The sequence below is a fragment of the Lissotriton vulgaris genome, chromosome 7, assembly GCF_964263255.1.
Source record: "Lissotriton vulgaris chromosome 7, aLisVul1.2, whole genome shotgun sequence".
Lineage (NCBI taxonomy): Eukaryota > Metazoa > Chordata > Amphibia > Caudata > Salamandridae > Lissotriton > Lissotriton vulgaris.
The window spans coordinates 22196742-22219412 of NC_141695.1; the positions used below are offsets into that span (position 1 = coordinate 22196742).

A 22671-nucleotide genomic window follows, 5' to 3' on the forward strand; every position below is an offset into this window, starting at 1 on the left:
AGGGTAAAAAACATCAAAGTTGCCAGGGGTGGTATGACAAAAGCTGTAGACAGGCACGTCACAAACTAAGTAGAGCACTCCAATTGGGGAATGCCGCTGCTGTAAGAGAAGCTAGGGACATCTATAGATGTACACAAAAGCAGGCAAAGAAGCTGTGGGACGAGGAATTATGGTGCGAGCTTAAAATTGAATGTGCGGCCAAAGATTCGAAGTTATTTTGGTCCAAGGTAAAGTGGGGCAGGGGAGGGTTGGCTGCCCCTCCTCAAAACCATGTTGCCATCGATGATTGGATAGAATTTTTTAAACCGCAATATGCTCGTAACCAGTCGCTAGCTAGTGATGCCCTGCCACCAACTGTTTATTTTAAGCACAATGTATTCAATGAAGATGATGTAAGTCTTGCCCTTGACTGTGTAACGGGGGGAAGAGCGCCTGGCATGGATGGTATACCGGCAGATGTTTACTTAAGTGATAGGAATGCATGGTGTAAATATTTTTCTTGGCTTGCCAATGCACTGGCAATGGGTGGTGAAGTTCCCCTGTCCTGGAAAGGAGCGGAAATTATACCTGTGTTTAAAAAAGGGGATAAATGCCTTCCCTGCAACTATAGACCTATCAGTCTCATAGATTCTGCTCAGAAACTGATGGGCCGTATGGTTCAGAACAAGCTTCAAGTATGGATTGATGAAAATAATATCTTGTCTCCATACCAAGCAGGGTTCCGTCCCCTGACAAGCTCTATAGACCAGGTCTTTTATTTTATTGCTTTGTACTGGAGGAATGTCACCCTAAAAAATGGTCCTCTGTACGCTGTCTTTGTGGACCTAAAGTCAGCTTTTGACTTGGTCCCCAGGGACAAGCTCTGGAAAGTCCTAGCCGATGCAGGGATAAGCCAGGAACTTCTCACACTCATTGTACGATTGCACGAAAACAACTATGCCAAAATTAGATGGGGGTCGCAGGGAGAAGTAACCGAGCCCTTCCCGGTAGAGCGCGGGGTGAGACAAGGATGCGTCCTAGCGCCTACATTGTTCTCGATATACATAAATGGCATAGTAGACTTTCTGAAAATGTCCCCCTCTGATGCCCCAATAATAGCTGGCTCGCGTGTTCCCGTCCTTATGTTTGCGGACAACACGCTTATATTATCACGCACACCAAGCGGTCTCCAAAAGGCGGTAAATGCATTCGGGGAGTTCTGTGGCTTGCAAGGCTTAGAATTAAACACTAGCAAGACAAAGTTTATGTGCATGAACTGCCGGACACTATTCAAGGGGACAATTAAATACAAAGGCATTCCCCTTGAGCAAGTAGATGCTTTTACCTACCTTGGAATAACACTTCAGGGGAACATGAAATGGAAGACACACATAGATACTGCAGTACTAAAGTTTAGTCAAATAGTAGGAGCATTATTATCAAAACACAGAGCTTCTCTAACTAAACCGGTAAATTGTGTGCTTGAGATCTATCAAATGAAAGCTATTAGTGCCAGTTTATATGGTTCAGAGCTATGGGGATTTAGTAACCTAGCAAACCTGACCACAGCAGAAAATAAGTTCCTTAGGGGTCTGGTAGGGGTGCCGCAAAGTACGCCTACTGTTCCTTTAAAACTGGATCTCGGTAGGAAAAATATTGCGGACCTAGCAAGGTTGCGTCCGTTGTTATATTGGAGACGGCTAATGGTGACCCCGGAGTTAGCCTATTATGCCACAGCGTTGACAGATGTTGATTCGTTTGACCAGTTTCGTAAAATAGCCTGGTTGAAAGAACTACGAGGGTTATTGACAGAGCTAAAACTAGACCACCTGTGGGGTAACCCAGATGTGTCTTGTTTCCCCTCAAAGACCGAGTTAAAACAGATGTATTGGGAGATTGTGAATTTTAGAACTTTTGCCAATGGCACTAACTGTTCGATGTCGAGGCGTTTCCTGGACTTAAAAATGTCTCCTATGTGTGAAGCATATTGGGACCTGATTGAGAAGCCCCATGACAGGAAACTGTATTTTCAATTTAGAGTGGATCTCTCCCAGTAAACGTGTTTAAAAAGAAATGGTCTACATCGTGGGATGAACATTGTTACCACTGTAAAGACAAAGCTGAGCATGTCTCCCATATATTGTTTTGTTGCCCTCTATATGCAAACCCACGGCATAAATGGATAAGACCTGCTTGCCTCAACATGGGGACGCGTAACCAAGCGGCGGCACTTAGAATTCTGGAGACTGATTGTTCTCCATTGTTCGTAATTGCTGTTGCAAAGTTCTTGTCCTGGGCTTGGGCGATCCGAACACGCACTTTATTAGGAAAAATGCCGTGATGTATTGATGTTTATATTTTTTAAAAGTTTTTTATCTGTGAGTAAAAATTAATGTCGATTTTAACAATGTTTAAAAGCTTATTGTATTCGACTTATAAATGTTTAATTCTTGTTTTAACTTTGAGCTTGTAGTTAAGTATTTATTGTATAGTGTTAGGGTGGAAATGCTTTTATGACTGATGTCGAATAAAGCTTTGAAATTTGACTAGGAGAGTCAAGCTACCCTTGAGCACTGAGATGCTCTTGTTACCTCACCCACAGGATGCGGGTGCATAGGTGCGAAGTCGTGTCGGGTTCCAGCGTTGAAGTCTATGGAGCCTGGAAGAAAAGATGCTGCAGGCGATCAGGAGGAAGATGTCCGGTGTGATCCGAGGGTGGATCAGTGAAGAGGAGAACCTGAAAGCAGAGGGGACAATGTTCAAAGTCACTAGCCAGATGTGGTCGTCGCGGAGGCACGAGCTGTCCCACGCAGGCTCTCGCTGTCGGCGGTGTCGGACCCGGGTTGGGAGTCAACAGGCCTTGGCAAAGGCAACCCACGCGGTGAGTGGAAACAGCGTCTGGAGTGGACCAGGAGGGTCCGGGTGCTCCTCTTTTGGAAGGGAGAAAGGGCCAGTCTGGAGCAACCAGACCAGCAGTGAAGATTTCAAGGTTCGTTGTCTAGGGGGTCACTAGCCATCCGGCAAGTGACCAGACAATGCGTCGAGCAGCAAACAGGCAGAAGGGCCCCACGCAGATCTCGTGGATGCTGGAGGGCTGGTCTTCGGTGCAGGAGCTGCTCTGGGTCGGGGCTTCTCAGTCCCCAAAGCACTTGGACGAGGTTACCTCATAAGTCGTGCTGGAGCGAAGTGCTGCTTCTTTCAAGATGGCCGGTCCCACGTGTCTCTTCGCACCCGAGGATCTCAGCTGTGCTGCAGATGTAGGTAGAGGTCGGAGAGGTCTGGGAATCCGGGTCTCGTCGGTCTCTGAAGTCTGGATCCTTGAGGGAAGACGACAAAGGGAAGCCGCTGGACGCTGATGGTGCCTGCTTGTGCAGGGTGGACACTCCTTGCCCACAAGGGAGATTTCTTCAGTCTTCTGTGGAGCAGAACATCGAAGTCCAGAGTTTCTTCTTGTAAAGTTGTTCAGGATAATCTAATTTGGAATGGGACCAGCTCCTACCTTTATCCGGCTAAAGGGGGCTGTACTACGACTAGGTCCCTCCTCTGGGTGGGACCAGGAAGGGGGGTGGTTACACCCCCTATCCTTTGTCCGGTCTTGCACCAGAGCTGGGGCTGGAGAGCCCCAGGAACTGGTTTAGACCGGTGTATGCACAGGGACACCTTGTGTGCCCCAGGCATGTCTCATTCCTTTCAGCCCTGTCCTACCTAATACACAAAATCCTGTCTGGGGTGGTGCTAGCACCTCCCAAGGCAGGAAACCCTTTGTCCAAGCCTCCCTCGCTGGAAGGACTCCCAGCAGCAGGAGGTCAGACTTGTGTCTGTGGTGGCAGCATCCATTTTGTGATGCTGAGGCTCGAGTTAACTTTAACCGGGGTTCACAGTTACATACATGTCGTGTCCCTCTAGAAGGGTGGAATGCTACTCCCGTCGCCAGAATTGGCGAGGGGTAGTATTCCAATTCGTATGACACCTTACTCGACATGTTTGGATAATGCTATACCAAAGTTAGCAATAACCGCGAGGATTATAATGCACTTAAGAGTATATGGTATAGCGTTATCATGGAAACAGCTAAAGGACTTGGTTCTGAAAGCTACAGACAGGCTCAGCTCATGCCAGAGCACTATCTCACATAATTCCAAGCACTCTGCCTCCAGGATTGTTAAGGCCTGCCATATGAGTGACTTATAGGAGTATATGTATCCATTTTGGGGTTAGATATAGGGATACTATATCTAAAGCAAAGGGTGATTACACCACCTTGCCCCAACTGATTGATCAGCCAGTTGTGTCAGATTTGGATGGCCAGCCAGGGGTGGCATAATACATGCTGCAGCCCCTTGTAGGCCCTGAGTGCACCTATGCCCTGGGTACCTAAGGTACACTGTACAGGGACTGATAAGGTGACTCAGTATCCAATTAGATATGCACCTAAGGTGCATGGTTGTCAATTTAGAGAGAGACAGCTAGGCTGTGGGTCTGATTAGCAGGCCCACAACCAGGGAAAGTCGTACACCAGTGAAGCAAAAAGCAAAAATCGGGGGTGACCATAGGATTGCAGACCCTACTCTCCTACAGTGTGCTTTTGCAATTTTTACCACTAAGAAATACCTCCTTTTCCCCACTCCAACATTTGTGTGTGTATGGTAAATCCCAGGTCGACTTTATGTATTCTTTGCCCAACCTTTCATACAGGCCGGCTGGTATGTGTTTCAAGCAATACTGAAACTGGAAAATCGTCACTGGCATCGTGATGGTGCCATGTATTAGCCAATCTACGGCTGGTTTCTCAGAAACAGTTAATGGTAATCTCTCCAGTTTTTCTATGCTCAGCACTGTATAGTCTGCTCCCCTTTGTGCCAAAGAGATTTGTTTATCTGTAAGGTTAAACCCAGCAAACAATGACGTGGTGTTGATTAGACGCCAAGGCACATAGCCTGAACGAAGATTTTGTAATGTCCAGCCTAGCAGCATTATAGAACGCAATTGAGACTGTCCATGTTGTTACATGAGCAAGTCCTGTTCCATTATGTCTGTGGCAGAGGCATGGGCGAATTTTGCGAATTCGCGATCCGCAAATTTGCGGATTTGCGAATTCGCGATCCGCAAAATTCGCGAATTTGCGGATTTTTGTTTTTTTGCGTGTTCGCTGGGTTTTTTGCGTGTTTGCGGGGTTTTTTGCGTGTTCGCGGGGCTTTTTGCGTCTTCGCGAGCCGCTTGCATAGCGAAGTTACTCATGCAGTCGTTTATGGGAGAGGGAGAGAGAGATAGATATCAATCAATCAATCAATCAAAGCATTTATATAGCGCACTACTCACCCAGAGGGTCTCAAGGCGCTGGGGGAGGGGGGTCCGCTACTGCTCGAACAGCCAGGTCTTGAGTTGCTTCCTGAAGGCGAGGTGGTCCTGGGTCAGGCGGAGGTGGGTCGGGAGGGAGTTCCATGTCTTGGCGGCGAGGTAGGAGAACGACCGTCCCCCTGTGGTGGCTCTTCGGATGCGGGGGACGGCGGCGAGGGCGTGGCCGGTCGATCGAAGCTGGCGTTTGGGAGCGTAGAAGTTGAGGCGGCTGTTGAGGTATCCTGGGCCTTGGTTGTGTAGGGCTTTGTGTGCGTGGGTGAGGAGTCGGAAGGTGATTCTCTTGTTGACCGGGAGCCAGTGCAGGTCTCTCAGGTGTCCGGAGATGTGGCTGCGACGGGGGATGTCCAGGATGAGTCGTGCTGAGGCGTCCTGGATCCGCTGGAGTCTCTTCTGGAGTTTGGCGGTTGTTCCGGCGTAGAGGGAGTTGCCATAGTCTGGCCGGCTGGTGACGAGGGCCTGGGTGACCGTCTTCCTGGTCTCGGTGGGGATCCACCGGAAGATCTTACGTAGCATGCGCAGGATGTTGAAGCACGACGAAGAGACGGCGTTGACTTGTCTGGTCATGGAGAGAGAGGAGTCCAGGATGAAGACCAGGTTGCGTGCGTGGTCTGTTGGTTTGGGAGCGGTGCCCAGGGCCGGGGGCCACCAGGAGTTGCTGAGTCGCTGCGCTAGTGTACGGTGGCAGACAGTGTCGAAGGCCGCGGAGAGGTCTAGGAGGATGAGGGCTGCTGTTTCTCCATTGTCGAGCAGTGCTCGGATGTCATCGGTGGCTGCGATCAGGGCGGTCTCGGTGCTGTGGTTGGCCCGGAAGCCAGGCTGCGAGAGGTCGAGGGATCCGTTCGTCTCGAGGAAGGCGGCCAGCTGCTTGTTGACGGTCTTCTCGATGACTTTAGCAGGAAACGGGAGCAGCGAGATGGGGCGGTAGTTCTTGAGGTCACGGGGGCGGCTGATGGCTTCTTTAGTAGAGCGCTGAGTTCGGCGTGCTTCCAGCTCTCCGGGAAGGTAGCGGTGTCGAAGGAGGTGTTGATGATGTCCCGCAGGTGGGGTGCGATGACAGCATCGGCCTTGTTGAAGACGTGGTGAGGGCAGGGGTCGGTAGGAGATCCGGAGTGGATGGAGTTCATCGTGCGGACGGTGTCTTCGCTGCTGATCGGGGTCCAGGCGCGGAGGGTGGTGGTGGGGGGCGGTGGTTCGGTCGTGGCGTGCGTCGGTTGAGTGCTGAAGCTGTTGTGTATGTCCGCGATCTTGTTGTGGAAGTAGGAGGCGAGGGAGTTGCAGAGGTCTTGCGAAGGGGTGATGTCGTTGTTTCCGGCGTTGGGGTTGGAGAGCTCTTTGATGATGTTGAAGAGTTCCTTGCTGTTGTGTGCGTTGTTGTCCAGTCGTTCCTTGAATGCGGTTTTCTTGGTGGCGCGGATGAGTTGGTGGTGTTTTCGAGATAGATAGATAGATAGATAGATAGATAGATAGATAGATAGATAGATAGCTAGAAAGAGAGAGAAAGAGAGGGAAAGAGAGAGGGAGAGAGAGAACGAGAGAAAGAAAGAGAGGCCGGATCTCTGAAGGGCCAGATTCCTGAGTTGCCCCTACAAAACATACAGCTTTTTATTTTTAGCAAAATGCATATGAAAATTGTGCTGTAAAGGTCTCTTTTAGTTTAACCCCTCCTGACAACTCAAAATGGGTGTATTTGCCATCCTCTCCCTTCTTCCTGTTTTTTATATCTGTAAGTGCTTCCTGATGAGGTTTAATTCCTTGGACAGGTGCCTTGTTGCCTACTTGTAACTATTCTCTGACCCTGCTTCAAGGGTCAGGGCAGGGTCAGAGAATAGTTGCAAGTAGGCAACGAGGCGCCAGGAAGCAATTAGCAGCAGGTGTCCAAGTTGAAGTTAATTTGTTTGTAACCCTTTTGTAAAAGGTGACAAAGAAATTAGGTTCAACTTTTGCACCTGCTGCTGTAACCCTTGCTTGGCTGAAAATTCGCCCCCGCTGATTCGCGGATTTTACCGTGATTTCGCGAGATTCGCGGATCGCAAAATCTCGGAAAATCCGCAAATTCGCCCGCGAAACGGATTTTACGCCCACCCTTAGTCCAAAGAATAAATTCTAGATGACCGAGTCGTTAATCCAATGTCAACTACAGAGATAGCTTTCTCTAAATTAATACGATCAGTTTCTCGTATTCGTTCTGCAGTTTCCATTTGCGTGGCTTTCCATGCTTCCTAATAAGCAGCATAAATACCGGCGTACATAAAACGTTTATGACGTGGTTTACGAGGTCCTAGTAAGAAGTCTCTCAAATCAACGCCATCTTTAAGTAGAGTTAAGTGTTGTTTTATATCTGGGAGTGCGGATCTTTGTAGCCACTCAAGGCAGTTTTCCTACACTGTATGTTGTTATTATCCCTGGATGTTGTCTCTGGACATATCTTGGATCTGGCCTAGTTACTGTAAACCCTTGTGTCTTATTCAGGAATCTATCTTGACAGTTATTCGGGTCTGTGGGCCAGATTAACCATTTCTTCCAATCAGGATTAGTTCTGTTCTGTTGTAAAATATATTTTACGTCTACCTCCTCAACTGTAGTTCCATTACTATCAGGTGTGGACTTAGGTATGGACGGTTTGTTTAAGTATTTTATCTTAGCCAGGCCAAGACAAGATGTCTGTTGAACAGTTTCATTTAAAACATTATTTGTTCTGGGATGATGCCGGCTCTGAATAAGACTTCTAAACCTTGCATCTGCCAGTCTTTTGTGCCCTAGACAGTTTTTGTCTCAATGTTGTCTTTCCAAAAGTCAAAACCTAATGTGGACAATTGAGCATTAAAGCCCGAAGAATAAATTTGCTTAGTATTAGTCAACATACTTTTCATTATTGTCTTATTAACATTTTTAAAGTAAAATGTTTCTGGATTTGTGACATTAAAACCTGAGAAGTATGGAGATTTTTCATAAAATGTTTTTGAGCTACCATTTGGTGGTGTTGGACAATGGTCCCATTGATTATAAGTAAAAACCTTTCTAGAGTTTGCAGATTTGTGCAAATAATGATGACTATAATGATTAAAACAATACATTTGCTCATAATCTGATGAACCGTCTAAGTATTCATGTTTTGTAAATGTTGCTGACATTTCTAAGTCTGCCATCAAGTTATTAACAGTCTCAAAGTCCCAATCATCAAAAAATGTGCTGGGTGAAACAAAGTCACTCAAGGAAACCTTGAATTGGTGTAGAATCTTCAACAGCTCTGCAGGACCATAAATGTCATAATCAGTTCTGTCCCATGCTATACCACCAGGTATAGAAACGGCTGTGATGTTCACTGATGACAGGTCTCTTTGTTCACGATGAGATGATTTGTGTGGCTTCAGGAGCAAGTTGATGTTCTTACTTGCTGTGTCTTTTTTACTATATTTTCCATCTATCAGCTTTCCCAAACTTAAAACGGGAATGAGCCATAGTAGGAGAAAAAGTACACCTAACACAATCCAAAATTTAATCCATGGTGAAACCAGATATGTATTTGCAAGCTGATGACAAAGTTCTGTTACTTGTTCCTTGAAAGTTTTATTTGCTGGCGTTGTTTCGGGCTCACTGGGATCCTCAGAAAATATATCAAAATTGATGAAATAGCCAATTGTTGGTATTGCATCCGGATTATTTGAAATCGCTGGAGCTGCTTGGTCCCTTGACATATTGGCATAGTCAGATTCTACCTCATTGTAGACGGGAGTTTCTTGACGAACTGTTATTTGGGTTGCAAGAGGCACACCTTCCATGGCTTTGTCGCATAGTCCTTCTTTTCTTACTGCAGATTCTTCAAAGGTGATGAGTCTCTCAATTTGAACCTCTTGGATAGTAGCGAGATTTGGTTGTCTGCTACACCTTTGGAGACCACTGGGCCTACTACTTATTATCGGCCATATGATGTGGTTTTACCAGGTCGATGGACACGAACCGGTTCTCCTTTCTTCCAGCAAGGGGCGTCAGTAACACTGTTCTTGATCTGTGGATTGTTAGTACAGGTACTGGTTTTCTGTAAGATGGCCCAAATTCCTTCTTATCCGCTATTTTTTCTCTGACCAGATCCCCAATCTTTAGAATCCAGACAGGTCTTGCTGGGACAGGTGGTTTTTCTTCAGTGGTCGTTCGCTTCTGTAATGTGTTGCTTAGACTTCTTTTTGTTTCACTTAGGTCCTGTAAAACAGCCAAACGGTCTTTGATATCATAGGGTTTTTGTTCTACCACGGACGTATGACGACCATCATTCTAGTACCAAAAAGTATTTCATATGGAGTGATTCCACCCAGAGATTTTCTTGGCAGATTGTTAAGACTACGCCGGACACTTATTAGATGTTTGACTCTACCCTTGCTATTATAGATTGCTTTACGTCACGGTTTTTTCTTTCCACAACCGAATTTCCCTCAGAATGGAATGGACTTGAGTACCGCAATGCAACGCCCAAGCTGGCCATGGTCTCTTTGTAAGCTTTGGAGCTACTGCAGGACCCTGGTCAGAATGTAGCTTGCTGATTGCGTATGTGCCAATAAAGACTCGCAAATCTTTTATAACAGTTCGGGCGTCAGCTGAGCTCTGAGGCCACATCCAAATGAATCTTGTCCTAATAGTTGTTGGGACAACATTCATCCATAGTGACGTCTGCGTGTAGAAAGTCTAGTGCTGTCTAACAATGGTGTCTGTACTGGGCTGGCTATACTGTAGTCAAGTATCTGGCGGCATTATATGCTGTGATCTCTGTAGCAGACATCGCAATTAATTGCAAATTCGTAAATGTGGGCGTTCATCCCTGGCCACCAGTACGTCTCTTTTAATTCTAGTAGAGATTTTGAGATCCCTTGATGTATCAGACCCTCTCCCATATGTGTTTCTTGTATCAAGGCACCTCTACGTTCCCTGTTTGGAATCACCCTATCCCCCACTCCAGGGATTCGAGCAAAAGGAACGGAGTTTGCATCAAATATGTATGAATATTCGAGTGGATAGTTTAGAGGTAATGCTGCAATGCTGCCTTTGCTCGTGGCATTGACAGCTAGCATCGTTTCGCCGTCTATTTTTGTTTTTGAACGAGTTATTGCAGCTACGGAAGCCGTTTGCACAGCTGCCTTCGCAGCTTCATCAGCCAATGAATTCCCTGCAACGTGAACGCCATCACGCTGATGACTCAGTGTATGGATATTGTGAGTCTTTTGTAGTTCTTTCTGTAATTCAACTACTTGTTCCCAAAGCAACTTATGCTTGATTGTGCCACCTTTTGCATCTTTGAAACCGTTTTGAACCCAGTTCTGCAAGTATTCATTGTAAGATTGGACGCAGTAATACGAATCGCACACTATGAGTGTGGGGACTTCGCGATCGGTATTTTCAAGCGCCATCTTGAAAACCTGTAGTTCAGCTCGCTGAGCTGTACAATCTCTGAGAGATTGTGTTTTTGTTACCATAGATCGGAATTTACCATAGCGCCAGCGACCTTTAACAATTGCACACGCAGCACTATAAGCTTGTTTACCCCCAATTGCGGGCTGTGCTGATCCGTCTGTATAAATTATACATCCGTAATATTCTAGAGGCAGAATCTCAATGGGCAGAGAACATCCTTGTTCGTATTGTAGACATTTTTGAGTTTTCAAGCAGGGGTCAAAAACGTATTCAACGTCTGTTGCAGGAAGAGAATTAACCCACCGTGTCCACCTCGGATGTAAAGCATTTGCATTCGGAATACTTGCTTTTGTCACTGCCTCTAAGGCAGGTACAGGTGTAACGACCTTTATGCGTTTTTCCTGTGCAAGGGCTCTCTCTTTTGCTACTGTAGTTTGAATCGCTGTCAGAATTTTTTCTGTTGAAGTGAATTTCATTTCAGCTTGTGTGTACAAGTGTGATTTATAAGCTATTGGTACTTTTTCACCTTCATTAAAGGTTAAGAACGTGAAGCTGCATCTTCCTGGGATGATTCAGATTACAAGATTGCGTACGTTTACGCGTGTCTGTAAGTGGGTTGAACGCAAAATTTATGTGTGTTTTTGAGTCCAATTAGTTGATTTGAAATCAGGTTTGATCCGTTTGTAGAGAGGTTTAACGCTTTCTGCGTAATTTAGAATGTAAGTTCTTCCGAAATTCAGGATGGTTTGCATCAGTGGTTCCCAAACTTTTGACTCCTGAGGACCCCCATTGAGTCACCACTGGAACCCGGGGACCCCCAAGCAATTTGTATGAGTTAAATTTCAAATATTAAAACAGATGTACGACCATTTAATTTAGCACCTCGCAATTGGCGACACATTGCGAGTGGCAAATTGCGAGTCGCTAAATGAAATGTACAACAGTGTGTTTATTAACACTATTTGGGATTCCCAATGGGGTCGCAAATTGCGAGGCTCATTAATATTAATGAGCCTCTCGCAATTTGCGAGCCCATTGGGAATGCCAGCCCTCCCAGGCATGGTGGCCTGCTGGACTCAGCAGGCTTCTGGGACTGCTTTTAAAGAATGCAGTTTTAAAAAATGCAGCCCGTTTACCATGCATTTAAAAAAAAAATAAGCAAATGAAACGATTTCGTTTTATTTTTTAAGGGCAGGCAGAGGTCCCTGGGACCACTGTCTGCCCTTAAAAAATAATTTTGCATGCATTTGCAAAGGGGACTTGAAGAAAGTGGTAATTGCGAGTGTTTTGCGACCGCAAAACATTTGAAAATGTTTTTGAGACTCGCTATTTGGAAGGGAATGCCCCTTTCAAATAGCAAGTTGCAAAACCTATTTAGCAAGTCACAAACAAATTGCGACTCGCAAAATAGGCTATGTACATGGCCCAATAGGTTTTTGCATGCGTAAACGGGTTCGCGAACCCGTTCGCGCATATAAAAACGGATCATACATCTGGCCCTTAGTATTTTATATTGAAGGAATAGCCCCTCTGTCACATGTATTTCATTTGTTTTATGGCATCTCTCATACCATTGAAGGAGGTCAGAGCACTTTACATCACACACATATAGACATTGAACCATACATGTAAATCAGTGTATATAAAATGTTACATAAGGTAAAGGGGACTACAAGGCTCACATGTCATTCATACTGGTAGACATTTTTAAAAAGCGCTTGTCTGGAGAAGCACAAACTCAGGATTCAGAACATAACACAGTGGCTAGCACTGACTTTAACATTAAAAATGTATTTCCACCCAAGTAAATCTTTTTAGCAGCATCAGGCTAATGAATAACTGGGAAAAACATAAGTTACTAACTGGTACCATACAGTTTGCAAGCAGCTCTTTGATGACAGTTTATAGGTCCCTCTGCTAGATTACGATTGTCACTTAAGAAGTGCACAGAAAAGAAAGAATCTCTGTGACAAAAGCAGAAACCCACTGACCTATGCACATAAAATACTGCTTTTGAAAATGCATGTTACACGTTCTTTGCAGTAGGCACATTAACCCTTTGTGTTACATTAGTTAAGTCAAAGCTGCCACTGAACAAAACTCTCCTCACTCTCTAGCAGGTACATTAATCACTGGCATTATCTTGACACTTTTATTGTTGCTGGAAAGCTGCTAATTATACAAGAAACTTTCCTGTGCTTTTAAAACTGCTGCCTACGGACCCCCTGGAAATGTGTCACGGACCCCTGGGGGTCCGCGGACCCCAGTTTGGGAAACACTGGTTTGCATTTACTGCATCTTCACCGTTTTCTTCATCACTATTCGACATTTTGTTGACTGAATGTTTGCAGAGCAAGTTTCAAGGAAACAAAGTTAGGGTGCACAATAATTTGGAACACAACCAAAAACGAATACATAGGATTTTCGTCCTACTCAGTTATGGCATATATTTTATCCTTTAACCCACTCCAGATGTCTATTTGAGTATTTATGGGGAAAAAGGGGTCTCTGTGATAAGCACGACTGAGTTACTCTAGTATCTAGCGTTAAATTAGTGCCTTACCAAATGGCGGGCGGCATGTAGTGTAGTTCCTATATTCCCAATAGTCTCTGCGCTTTGGAATAATATATCCTACATGTGTGACGTAGGATTTAGGTCGACTAGGTCTCTATCGAATATATTAGACTTAATTGTGAGTGCCAGCTAGCTCAGAGGTCACTAGAAACTTTCTCAAATAAACAAGAAGGGATTAGTTTCGGAAAACCGCATAAACATGACAACTTTGTGTCCCCAAGATAAAACGTATCTTCAGAGTCATGGAAACAATAGATAGATGTTTCACTCAGTCGTTCGTGCATGCTTCGTTTCACCAGAGGTGCAGAGAAATAGAGAGACGGGCGTTTTCAATAAAAGTATTTATTGAACAGTCTTCTTTTTCATGAAGAAGAAATGAACTGCTACAATCGTAATACTGGCTGTAAAGTATAATGTATACAGCAAGAAGAGTATTATAAAATAATACTGTAAAAGCATGATATGGTTTCTAAGCCTTAAAATACATACATAAATAAATAAAAGTACTCAACTGGTGCTTCTAAAACACTCCTACCCCGATGTACCTAACCTAAGTCTAGTACGAGGGAAGAAGTGTGGAGTAGCATAAGTTCAGAATTCTGTTGCCAAGAATATATCCAAGATTTCTCTTAGGGTCTAATCAGCTCCGTACCTTCATTTAGAATGAAGGAGGTCTGGTATCTCTTTGTCTCCGGACTCGATTTCCCAACACCCCGCAAGGGGAGCTTGGAAACACTGGAGCTGTATTTCTCGGCAAGAGAAAAGACAGCGTCTCTCTCAGTGCGTCAGCTGGAGGGTCGGCTTCCTTCGGCACTTCCTGTAGCAAGCTCCGTCGGGCAAGTAGATAGTCGAACTGCTCCAAACCACTGTGTGTTTGCTAGGGCAAGTGCAGGCTTATTTATACCTTGAAGGTGCCAAGTTTGACGTAAAGGTGGACATAATAACGTCATCAAAGAGTTGCAGTTCTTTGAAAACTCAATGAGTTCTTGAACAAATCAATATTCAAGCAAGGGGAAGTCCCTAACTGCTAAAGCCGAGTTTTCCAAGAAATCGTTGTGGCTTTTCGGAACTAGTGGAAGTATCCATGCCTGTATTTGGACTGCATGGGCTATGTCTAAATATGGTTATGATTTCTATGCCAATATAAGGACAAGGTGATTTCTACCTACATATTGGCATGAATCGGGAAAATTACACTAGGGTCCTAAAATGCTATACAACACCCCTATTCCACCCGTATCATACAGTTATAGACCTTGCACCCCTATACCACCCATATTATACAGTTATAGACCTTGCACCCCTGTACCATTTATTTATTTAATTTATTTAGGACACTTATTAAGCGCACTGTCACCTTGCAGGTATCCTGGCGCTGACTGGTTCAGAGGAGCGGACGGTAACAGGTGGAGCGTGACCTTTCAAGGAGTTGCCTTGGGAAACAGCCATGTTTTGATCTTTCTCCTAAACGGAAGAAGTTCCGTGATTTGCCTGATCTCAAGCGGGAGCAGATTCCAGAGTTTGGCAGCAGCCACCTCAAAGGATCTGCCCCCAGCTCTGACCTTCCTGAATCTAGGTACCTTCACCAACTTGGCCGCAGAAGATCGAAGCTGCCTAGTTGGAGAGTACCAAACAAATTTCGATTGCAGGGAGGCAGGGCCGGTTCCATGGAGAGCCCTAAAGACTAGGCAGAGGGCCTTAAATTGTATCCTCTGCCTCACAGGTAGCCAATGCAGTTTCGCAAGGGCGGACGACCCATGTGCTCTTCTAGGAAGCCCCAGAGCCAACCTGGCAGCCGCTGATTGGACCCTTTGGAGCCTGTCCAACAAAAACTCAGGGGACCCCAGCAAAAGGGCATTGCAATAGTCCAGCCTGCTGAGGATTGTACACCTTACCACTTGAGCACGAGCTTGAGATGGTAAAAGTGGCAAGACTTTCCTCAGGGAGCGTAAGATGGCAAAGCAACAGGCAATCGTCTTTTTTACTTGAGTCTCCATACTGAGCCTTTGATCTAGCATGACCCCTAAATTATGGACAGAGTCCACAGTCCGTACTTTGGTCCCTGTTTCAGGAGGCCTAAAGTTATCTGGAAACGGACGGGGGATCTTATTCCCGGCGCTAAAGAGCACCTCCGTCTTCCCAGCATTAAACTGAAGGGAGTTATCCTTTAGCCATCGTGACGTATCACGCAGACAGTTGTGGAAGACCTCCACAGATGTTGAATCCTCACCCTCAAAGGAGAGGATCATCTGCGTGTCGTCAGCATAATTTACGATCCTGATGTTGTAGGTTTTAATAAGTGAGATCAAAGGTCTGAGATACAAATTAAAAAGTATGGGACTAATTGCTGAGCCCTGAGGGACCCTGTGAGGTACCTGAGTGAAGGCCGATTGAAAGGGGGGTAAAGACACCGCGTGCTGCCTATCCTGCAGAAATGATCGAAACCACATCAAAGTGCTACCTCTTACCCCAGCCTCAGATAATCGGTTCAACAAGATCTTGTGGTTGACCGTATCAAAGGCGGCAGACATATCTAGCAGGATCAGAAACGCTGCCTGCCTCCTATCTGCACGCCTCTGAAGCTCATCCATGGCGGTGACCAAGGCTGATTCGGTCCCGTGAGCTGGCCGGAAACCAAATTGATCATCATCTAATAATTGATGTTGTTCCAAATGTTTGGAGAGGGTAGTACTGACCAGACGCTCGACAATCTTGGCTGGAAAAGGCAGCAGGGAGATGGGTCTGTAATTTTTAGAACAGTCCGGGTCTAGAGAGGGCTTTTTCAGAAGAGGAGATATCACCGCCCGTTTCCACTGGGCTGGAACGATGCCCAGTAGTGAGAGATTGATTGCATATTAGGCGGAGTGAAGGAAATAGTTCCTCATCATATTCTTTCCAAATTTTGTGTCCATCCATATCATACAGTTATAGACATTGTCATGTACAATACTTACTCATAGTGCTATATACAGATACACTGTTAGGGTAGTTAAAAGCATGAATAAAATGAAATAAAAATATATAATACCCCCGGCTGTAGAGAGACTTGACAAAGGAACAATGACCCCACAGATCCTTACATTTTACGTCACATGTCTCTTGAGAGCCAAGAGACAAGTGTGCACTCTACTCTCTCCACTTCCGACACTGACCTGCAGTCCGTAGATTGATCGGTGGACACATGTCGGTTTCGACAGCGTTTGCTTGAATCTCTCTCGGGGGTTGAACATCGCTTCTGTTGGCTGGTTTCGTGCACACACCCTCTGGGGAAAGAAAACAGAGCATCAGAACATGGCCGGCACCAACCTGGAGCCATGCAAAACACAGGCTGTACAGAGGGAACTGGCGGTGGGAGCAGAGGGTATCAAACTGCACTGTCCATGTGCACCAACGCACTCTGTCCAGTTCTGCTGCACACCATACAAGAGCAGCAGAGTCTACCCACTTCAAGTGCACTGTCCCTGTGCACCGACGCACTCTGTCCAGTTCTGCTGCGCCATACAAGAGCAGCAGAGTCTACCCACTTCAAGTGCACTGTCCCTGTGCACCGACGCACTCTGTCCAGTTCTGCTGCGCCATACAAGAGCAGCAGAGTCTACCCACTTCAAGTGCACTGTCCCTGTGCACCCACGCACTCTGTCCAGTTCTGCTGCACCATACAAGAGCAGCAGAGTCTACCCACTTCAAGTGCACTGTCCCTGTGCACCGACGCACTCTGTCCAGTTCTGCTGCGCCATACAATAGCAGTAGAGTCTACCCACTTCAAGTGAACTGTCCATGTGCACAGACGCACTCCTTCCAGTCCTACTGTACCATACAAGATCAGCAGATTCTATCTACTTCAAGTGCAATAGCCATGTGCACAGACGCCCTCCTTCCAGTCCTACTGTACCATACAAGATCAGCAGATTCTATCTACTTCAAGTGCAATAGCCATGTGCACAGACGCCCTCCTTCCAGTCCTACTGTACCATACAAGATCAGCAGATTCTATCCACTTCAAGTGCACTGCCCATGTGCCCCGACGCACTCTGACCAGTTCTATTGCACCATACATTAACAGGAGATTCTATCAAGTTCAAGCGTACCTTCCTAGTGCAGCAAACAAAGTCTTTCCATTTCTACTGCACCGTACAGGAGCAGCAGACTCTACTCAGTGAAACACACTCTGTCCAGCTATAACACATTGTACAAAAGCAGCAGATTGTACTAAATTCAAGTGCACTGTCCATCTCTGCATCTAGGAAAACCTCTCACAGCCTAAGACTTTCAGTAGGCCCCTCAACAGCCCTCAATTCAAAATTACCATCTCCATCTTTAACAATGGGATTATTCTCATACAGGCTTCTGACCACAACCTCGACCTATTCAGTGAATTCTTCCCTATCATCAAACAGGAGGTAACTAAAAACAAGACAGCTCCCTCTCCAGATCTTCACTCGAACAGCCCCAGGTTGTATCTGCCCACAGCTCTGCCACCACAGACAGTCCTCCCCCTTCACCACCAAGCTCCACCACACCTATCAGACCACACTATGCCATCTTAGCCACTCCTGACGATGTAGAGACTACCCCTTCTAACCACTCCAGTCCATGCGCTCTCAACAATTCCAGTAGGGCCATAGAGGGACACAATGAAAAAAGTATATCCACTACCTCCTCCCCACACACTAGTCCAGAGTATAAACCCAAATCCCCTCCCCCTCCTATTTTTTCACATCGACAAGAGTCAGGAAAAACACACACCTCAGTACACCATGCCCCAAACCCCATCCTCCTGTTACCACGCCGAGATTGAGTCTAGACAGGGAAATTACACAGGTACTACAACAACTCAAATCCGACCTACAGAAGCTAACCAGTATCTCTACTGAGCTAGCCTACAACAGGTGGCCCTCAGAAATACCAGTGAGTAATAGGCCGATCCTCCCTGATAAATTCCTACACCATTCTGACCTGCTGTTAAACTCTTACAACGCCCAGACACCCCAGCGCATAACATGGAGACCCACTCCCTTACACAAAACCTCCTCAAGAACGGCCAGGACCAAGATCTCTTATCAGACAATGACATCCAAGCCCTTCTCCGCACGTAAAAGAATGCATACCATGACCTGCCACATAGCCTAAATCCAATCTTAACTATTGTCTCGAACCCACACAGAGGACAGAGACCAAACACCAGAGAGGTAAACAAGGCCAACCTCAAACCAGTAGCCATCACACTGAAAACCTCACCGAACAACAAACACCACCTGAAATGCATACTCCTAAATTGCAGATCGGCCTGGAAACACGCAGCTGACATGACAGACCTGGGAGTCCCTCAAGGTTCTTCCTTATCACCTACCCTCTTCAATCTATTCATGGAACCCTTAACCGAAATTCTGAAACTCTCCAATGTTCATTACTACATGTTTTCGAATGATACCCTAAAAAAATCATCCCCGGAAGATATCTGTCTACTCAACACAACTTTGCAAAAAACCCACGAGTGGCTGACAAATGGCACTTTGCACTTGCACTTTCATAATGTTTTATTATATCAGATTTATTTTAATGAATTCTTTTAATGTATTTGCAATATCATATTATTTTAATCTCTTTACTAAAGCTTTTTTATGTCAGTTACTATATAATGTACTATAAAGTGTTTATTTCATGTACTTCATATGTTATGAAACATAGCGAAATAAAGAATATTTGACTGACTGACTGACTGATTCGAACCACTGACATTTGCAGTGTAAACATTTGCTCTTTACACAGCCCATACTGCTTCTGAAATGTAATGGCTTTTGCAAACTCAGGGTCTGATTTAGAGCTCTGAGGACGAGTTACTCCGTCACAAAGGTGGTGGATATCCTGTGTGCCGTATTACAAGTGCTGCTGGCTTATGTACTTGTAATATGGTGGACGGGCTATCCATCATGTTTGTGACGAAGTAACCCATCAGCCGATCTCTAAATAGGTCCTTCAGTTTGTCACTCATGAGGACCAGCTTTACATCTATTTTTGGAAACCATTCCTGACTTGTGTAGTTGTTTTCAAGCATGTTTGGTGGAGCATCAACCACTTTTCGAATTTTGGGGTGTGTTGTCTTCATTTCTGTTTAGTTGACGTGATCAATATCAACATAAACAGTAACACACCCTACCTTAGTGACTGTCAGCTGTTTGTTAAGCGCGACTACTCACCAGTAAGGGTCTCAGGCGCTGGGGGTTTGGGGGGGGGGGGGGGGGTTCGTAGGTTCCAATCCATCAAGAAGGGGGTCTGTCGAAGAGCCAGGTTTTGAGGTTTCTTGGAAGATGGGGAGCGATGTTATCTGTCTGAGCGGAAGGTCGTTCCAGGCACTGGCCATGTGGAAGGAGAAGGAGCGGCCTCCGGATTGGGTCTTTCTGGTGTGGGGGACCACAACGTAGGAGAACTGGGCTGATCGTAGGGTCCATTGTGGTGCGTGAAATTTGAGTCAGCCGTTCAGGTATGCTGGTCCGGTGTCATGGAGGGCCTTGTGAGCGTGGATTAGCATCTTGAAGGTGACTCTAGCTTCGATGGGGAGCCAGTGGAGTGTGGCAGTGGCTTGGCAGGTTGAGGATCAGTGTTGCGGCGGCATCAAAGCCACAAGGCTGCTATTGCTCTCTATGTAGGAGAGCTGCCTGCACGTGGGAGGGCACATTGGTCTCTGCGCTTCCACAAACTTCAGCCTCCTCATATGAGACCCATTCCTCAACCGTGAACTGGTTTCAAACTCTTCTTTTGAACATTGCTCTGGAACAATAACTTGTGCTTCCTGTCAGTCTCTGGGAACTGATTAACCGATCAAAGAGCCTCCAGTATTTTGCAATGCAATGCAATTGGCCCTCATGGAAGCGACTTCCTTTGAGGCATGACTGGCCTTGACAGCTGTACCTCAACTGATGTGTATGGGACTGCCAGTTTTACCCTCTGGTGTCACTTCATGAATGAATTCACACACTTCAGCTGCACTGTTGACTCAGCCTTTGATGCCATACTGATGTGTCGCGTCTCCAGCTTCAATCTTTAGTCACATTCTGGCACCACCATCATCTGCAGTTCAGGAGTACCTGTATCACTGCAACTAGCTCCAACAAAAAAAAGACAACCAGATGCTCCTGCTGTTTGTCCGTATAGCTGTATTGAGCCACATTTTTCAATAATGTTTTTATTTGCATCATGCGGCTTAGGCTTTTGCCTACCATTTCCATTTACAGATCCACATTTATTTGTATACATATATATTCACTAGAATTGTTGCGCTATCAGTCCAGTCATGACACATACTTTGCATTTTCTGCTGTTGTGCCAGACTGTTAAATTTCATTTATTTATTAGTGTGCACATTTCTCCATTATAAAATAAAATCTCTATAACATAACTTTTGCTGTATTATAGGTTGATAGTGCACCGATTGCTCATGTATCAGTAGTAATGATAAAAGCTGATTTCAGTGAATGTCCAACAGAATTCATATGCTAATTCTTGCATTTTATATCATTAATCACACGGTCGAGCCTTTCCATAATAGCCAGAAATTAATTTAATTTAAATCTGTTATAGACACTCAGATCCATGGGAGATTTTTATTATTTTGGTCGTTTTTTAGTCGCAGCAGTTAGACTTAGGAAATAAACGTCACCCCATGATAAATATTTAAAGAGGATCCACTGTGTGAGAAGTTAGCCTGACATATGATGTCCACTATTCTAGTGGGCACCTTGCAGCAGTCTAATCGACCCTTATTGATGGTGGTTGTAAAGTCAACCTTATAGACAAGCTTTCTTAGTGGTAGCATGGACCAGCAGTCATAGGCTAAGACTTCAGAGAGCATTTGAAGCAGCTGTTTTACCAATTATAATCCCTTGAATACCAAATGAAAGGACACCACACAAGGTATATATCAAATATATATGTATTTATTTCTAACACAACCCCTCTGCACTCTTTATGAGGTCAGAGGTAAAAGTACATCACAAGTTACTCAATTAGCATACGATAAGTTGCACACATACGCAGAGCGACCACTGCGCCTTCGGCCTGGTCGCCCCCACACTCCTCACTTCCCCTGCTTCTGAACCTCACCTGCTGCCAGTGACTGCTCGCCGACGCCGTTCCCGGCGCCCCAGACGCTGCAGGGCCGCCAGCCAAGCTCCGCACAGATTTCCCGCCGCTGCCTGCCTGCGGCCCGTCCCCCGCGAGCCGATTGGCTCCCACGCTCCTGCCTGCCAGCGAACCCTCCCTCCCGGCTCCCTTCTTATGACGCCCCCAGAGTGACCGCGCAGCGGACGCGCGCAGCGGGAGCACCGATTGAGCGCCGAAGGTGCGCCAAAGGTAAGCCCGTCTGCGCCTGGACCGCGCCCAGTGCCAGGACCCCTGGCTCCCGCAGACACCAGCCTACCCGCCGGACCTACGCCGCAACCGAACTCAACGCACTCAACGCCGGTAGAATCCCAAGCTGCTACTGGGCCTCCCTGAGACTCACCCATGGACCCTTCTGCTGCCACTCCTGCAAGTTCACCTGCATCCGGACCTGCACCACACCAGCACCGACCAAGCCGAACTCCAGCAGCAACCACCTCAAGTGCATCCTGCTCAACACCCGCTCCGTCCACAGACACGCCGTCGAGCTCTGGAACCTGCTCGACACCACAGCCCCAGACATCGCCTTCCTCACGGAAACCTGGATGAACGCCTCCTCAGCACCCGACATCGCCATCGCCATCCCAGACGGCTACAAGATCATCCGGAGGGACCGCATCAACCAGACTGGAGGAGGCATCGCCATCATTCACAGGAACACCATCCGCATCACGACCAACACCGACGACACCCTCACACCCGCCGAGCACCTGCACTTCCAGATCCACATCAACCCCAAGACCACCCTCAGAGGCACCCTCATCTACAGACCCCCGGGACCAAGCACACAATTCAGCGAGGACATTGCCGACTTCGTCAGCCCGCACGCCCTCCCCTCCGCTGACTACATCCTCCTCGGGGACCTCAACTTCCACCAGGAGAACAACAACGACCGCAACACCACCACCCTGCTGGACAACCTCGCCAACCTCGGTCTCAAGCAGCTGGTGACCACCCCCACCCACTACGCCGGACACAAACTCGACCCGGTCTTCTCATCCAGCAAGGACATCGCCTTCAGCCACGCCACCGGACTCCACTGGACGGACCACAGCTGCGTCTACTTCAGCTTCAGAAGGACCAAGATCCACCATCACCAGCAACAGGCTGCACGCAGGACCTGGAACAAGATCACTGCCGACCAGCTCGCTACTTCCCTGAGCAAGAACACTCCCACCAGCACAACGAACCCCAGCCAAGCG

At 46.5% G+C, this 22671-nt stretch overlaps 1 protein-coding gene across 2 annotated transcripts in view; it reads right to left on the reverse strand.

Annotated features, from left to right (window-relative positions):
- SIRAL2 (SIR2 antiphage like 2) overlaps window positions 1-22671 on the reverse strand; it is a 748558-nt gene that overhangs the window by 560223 nt on the left and 165664 nt on the right. For both annotated transcript variants that reach the window (XM_086928446.1, XM_086928445.1), the window contains exon 4: window positions 16465-16575. In XM_086928446.1, coding sequence (XP_086784572.1) covers window positions 16465-16575 — 111 coding nt within the window. The remainder of the gene's footprint in view (window positions 1-16464; window positions 16576-22671) is intronic.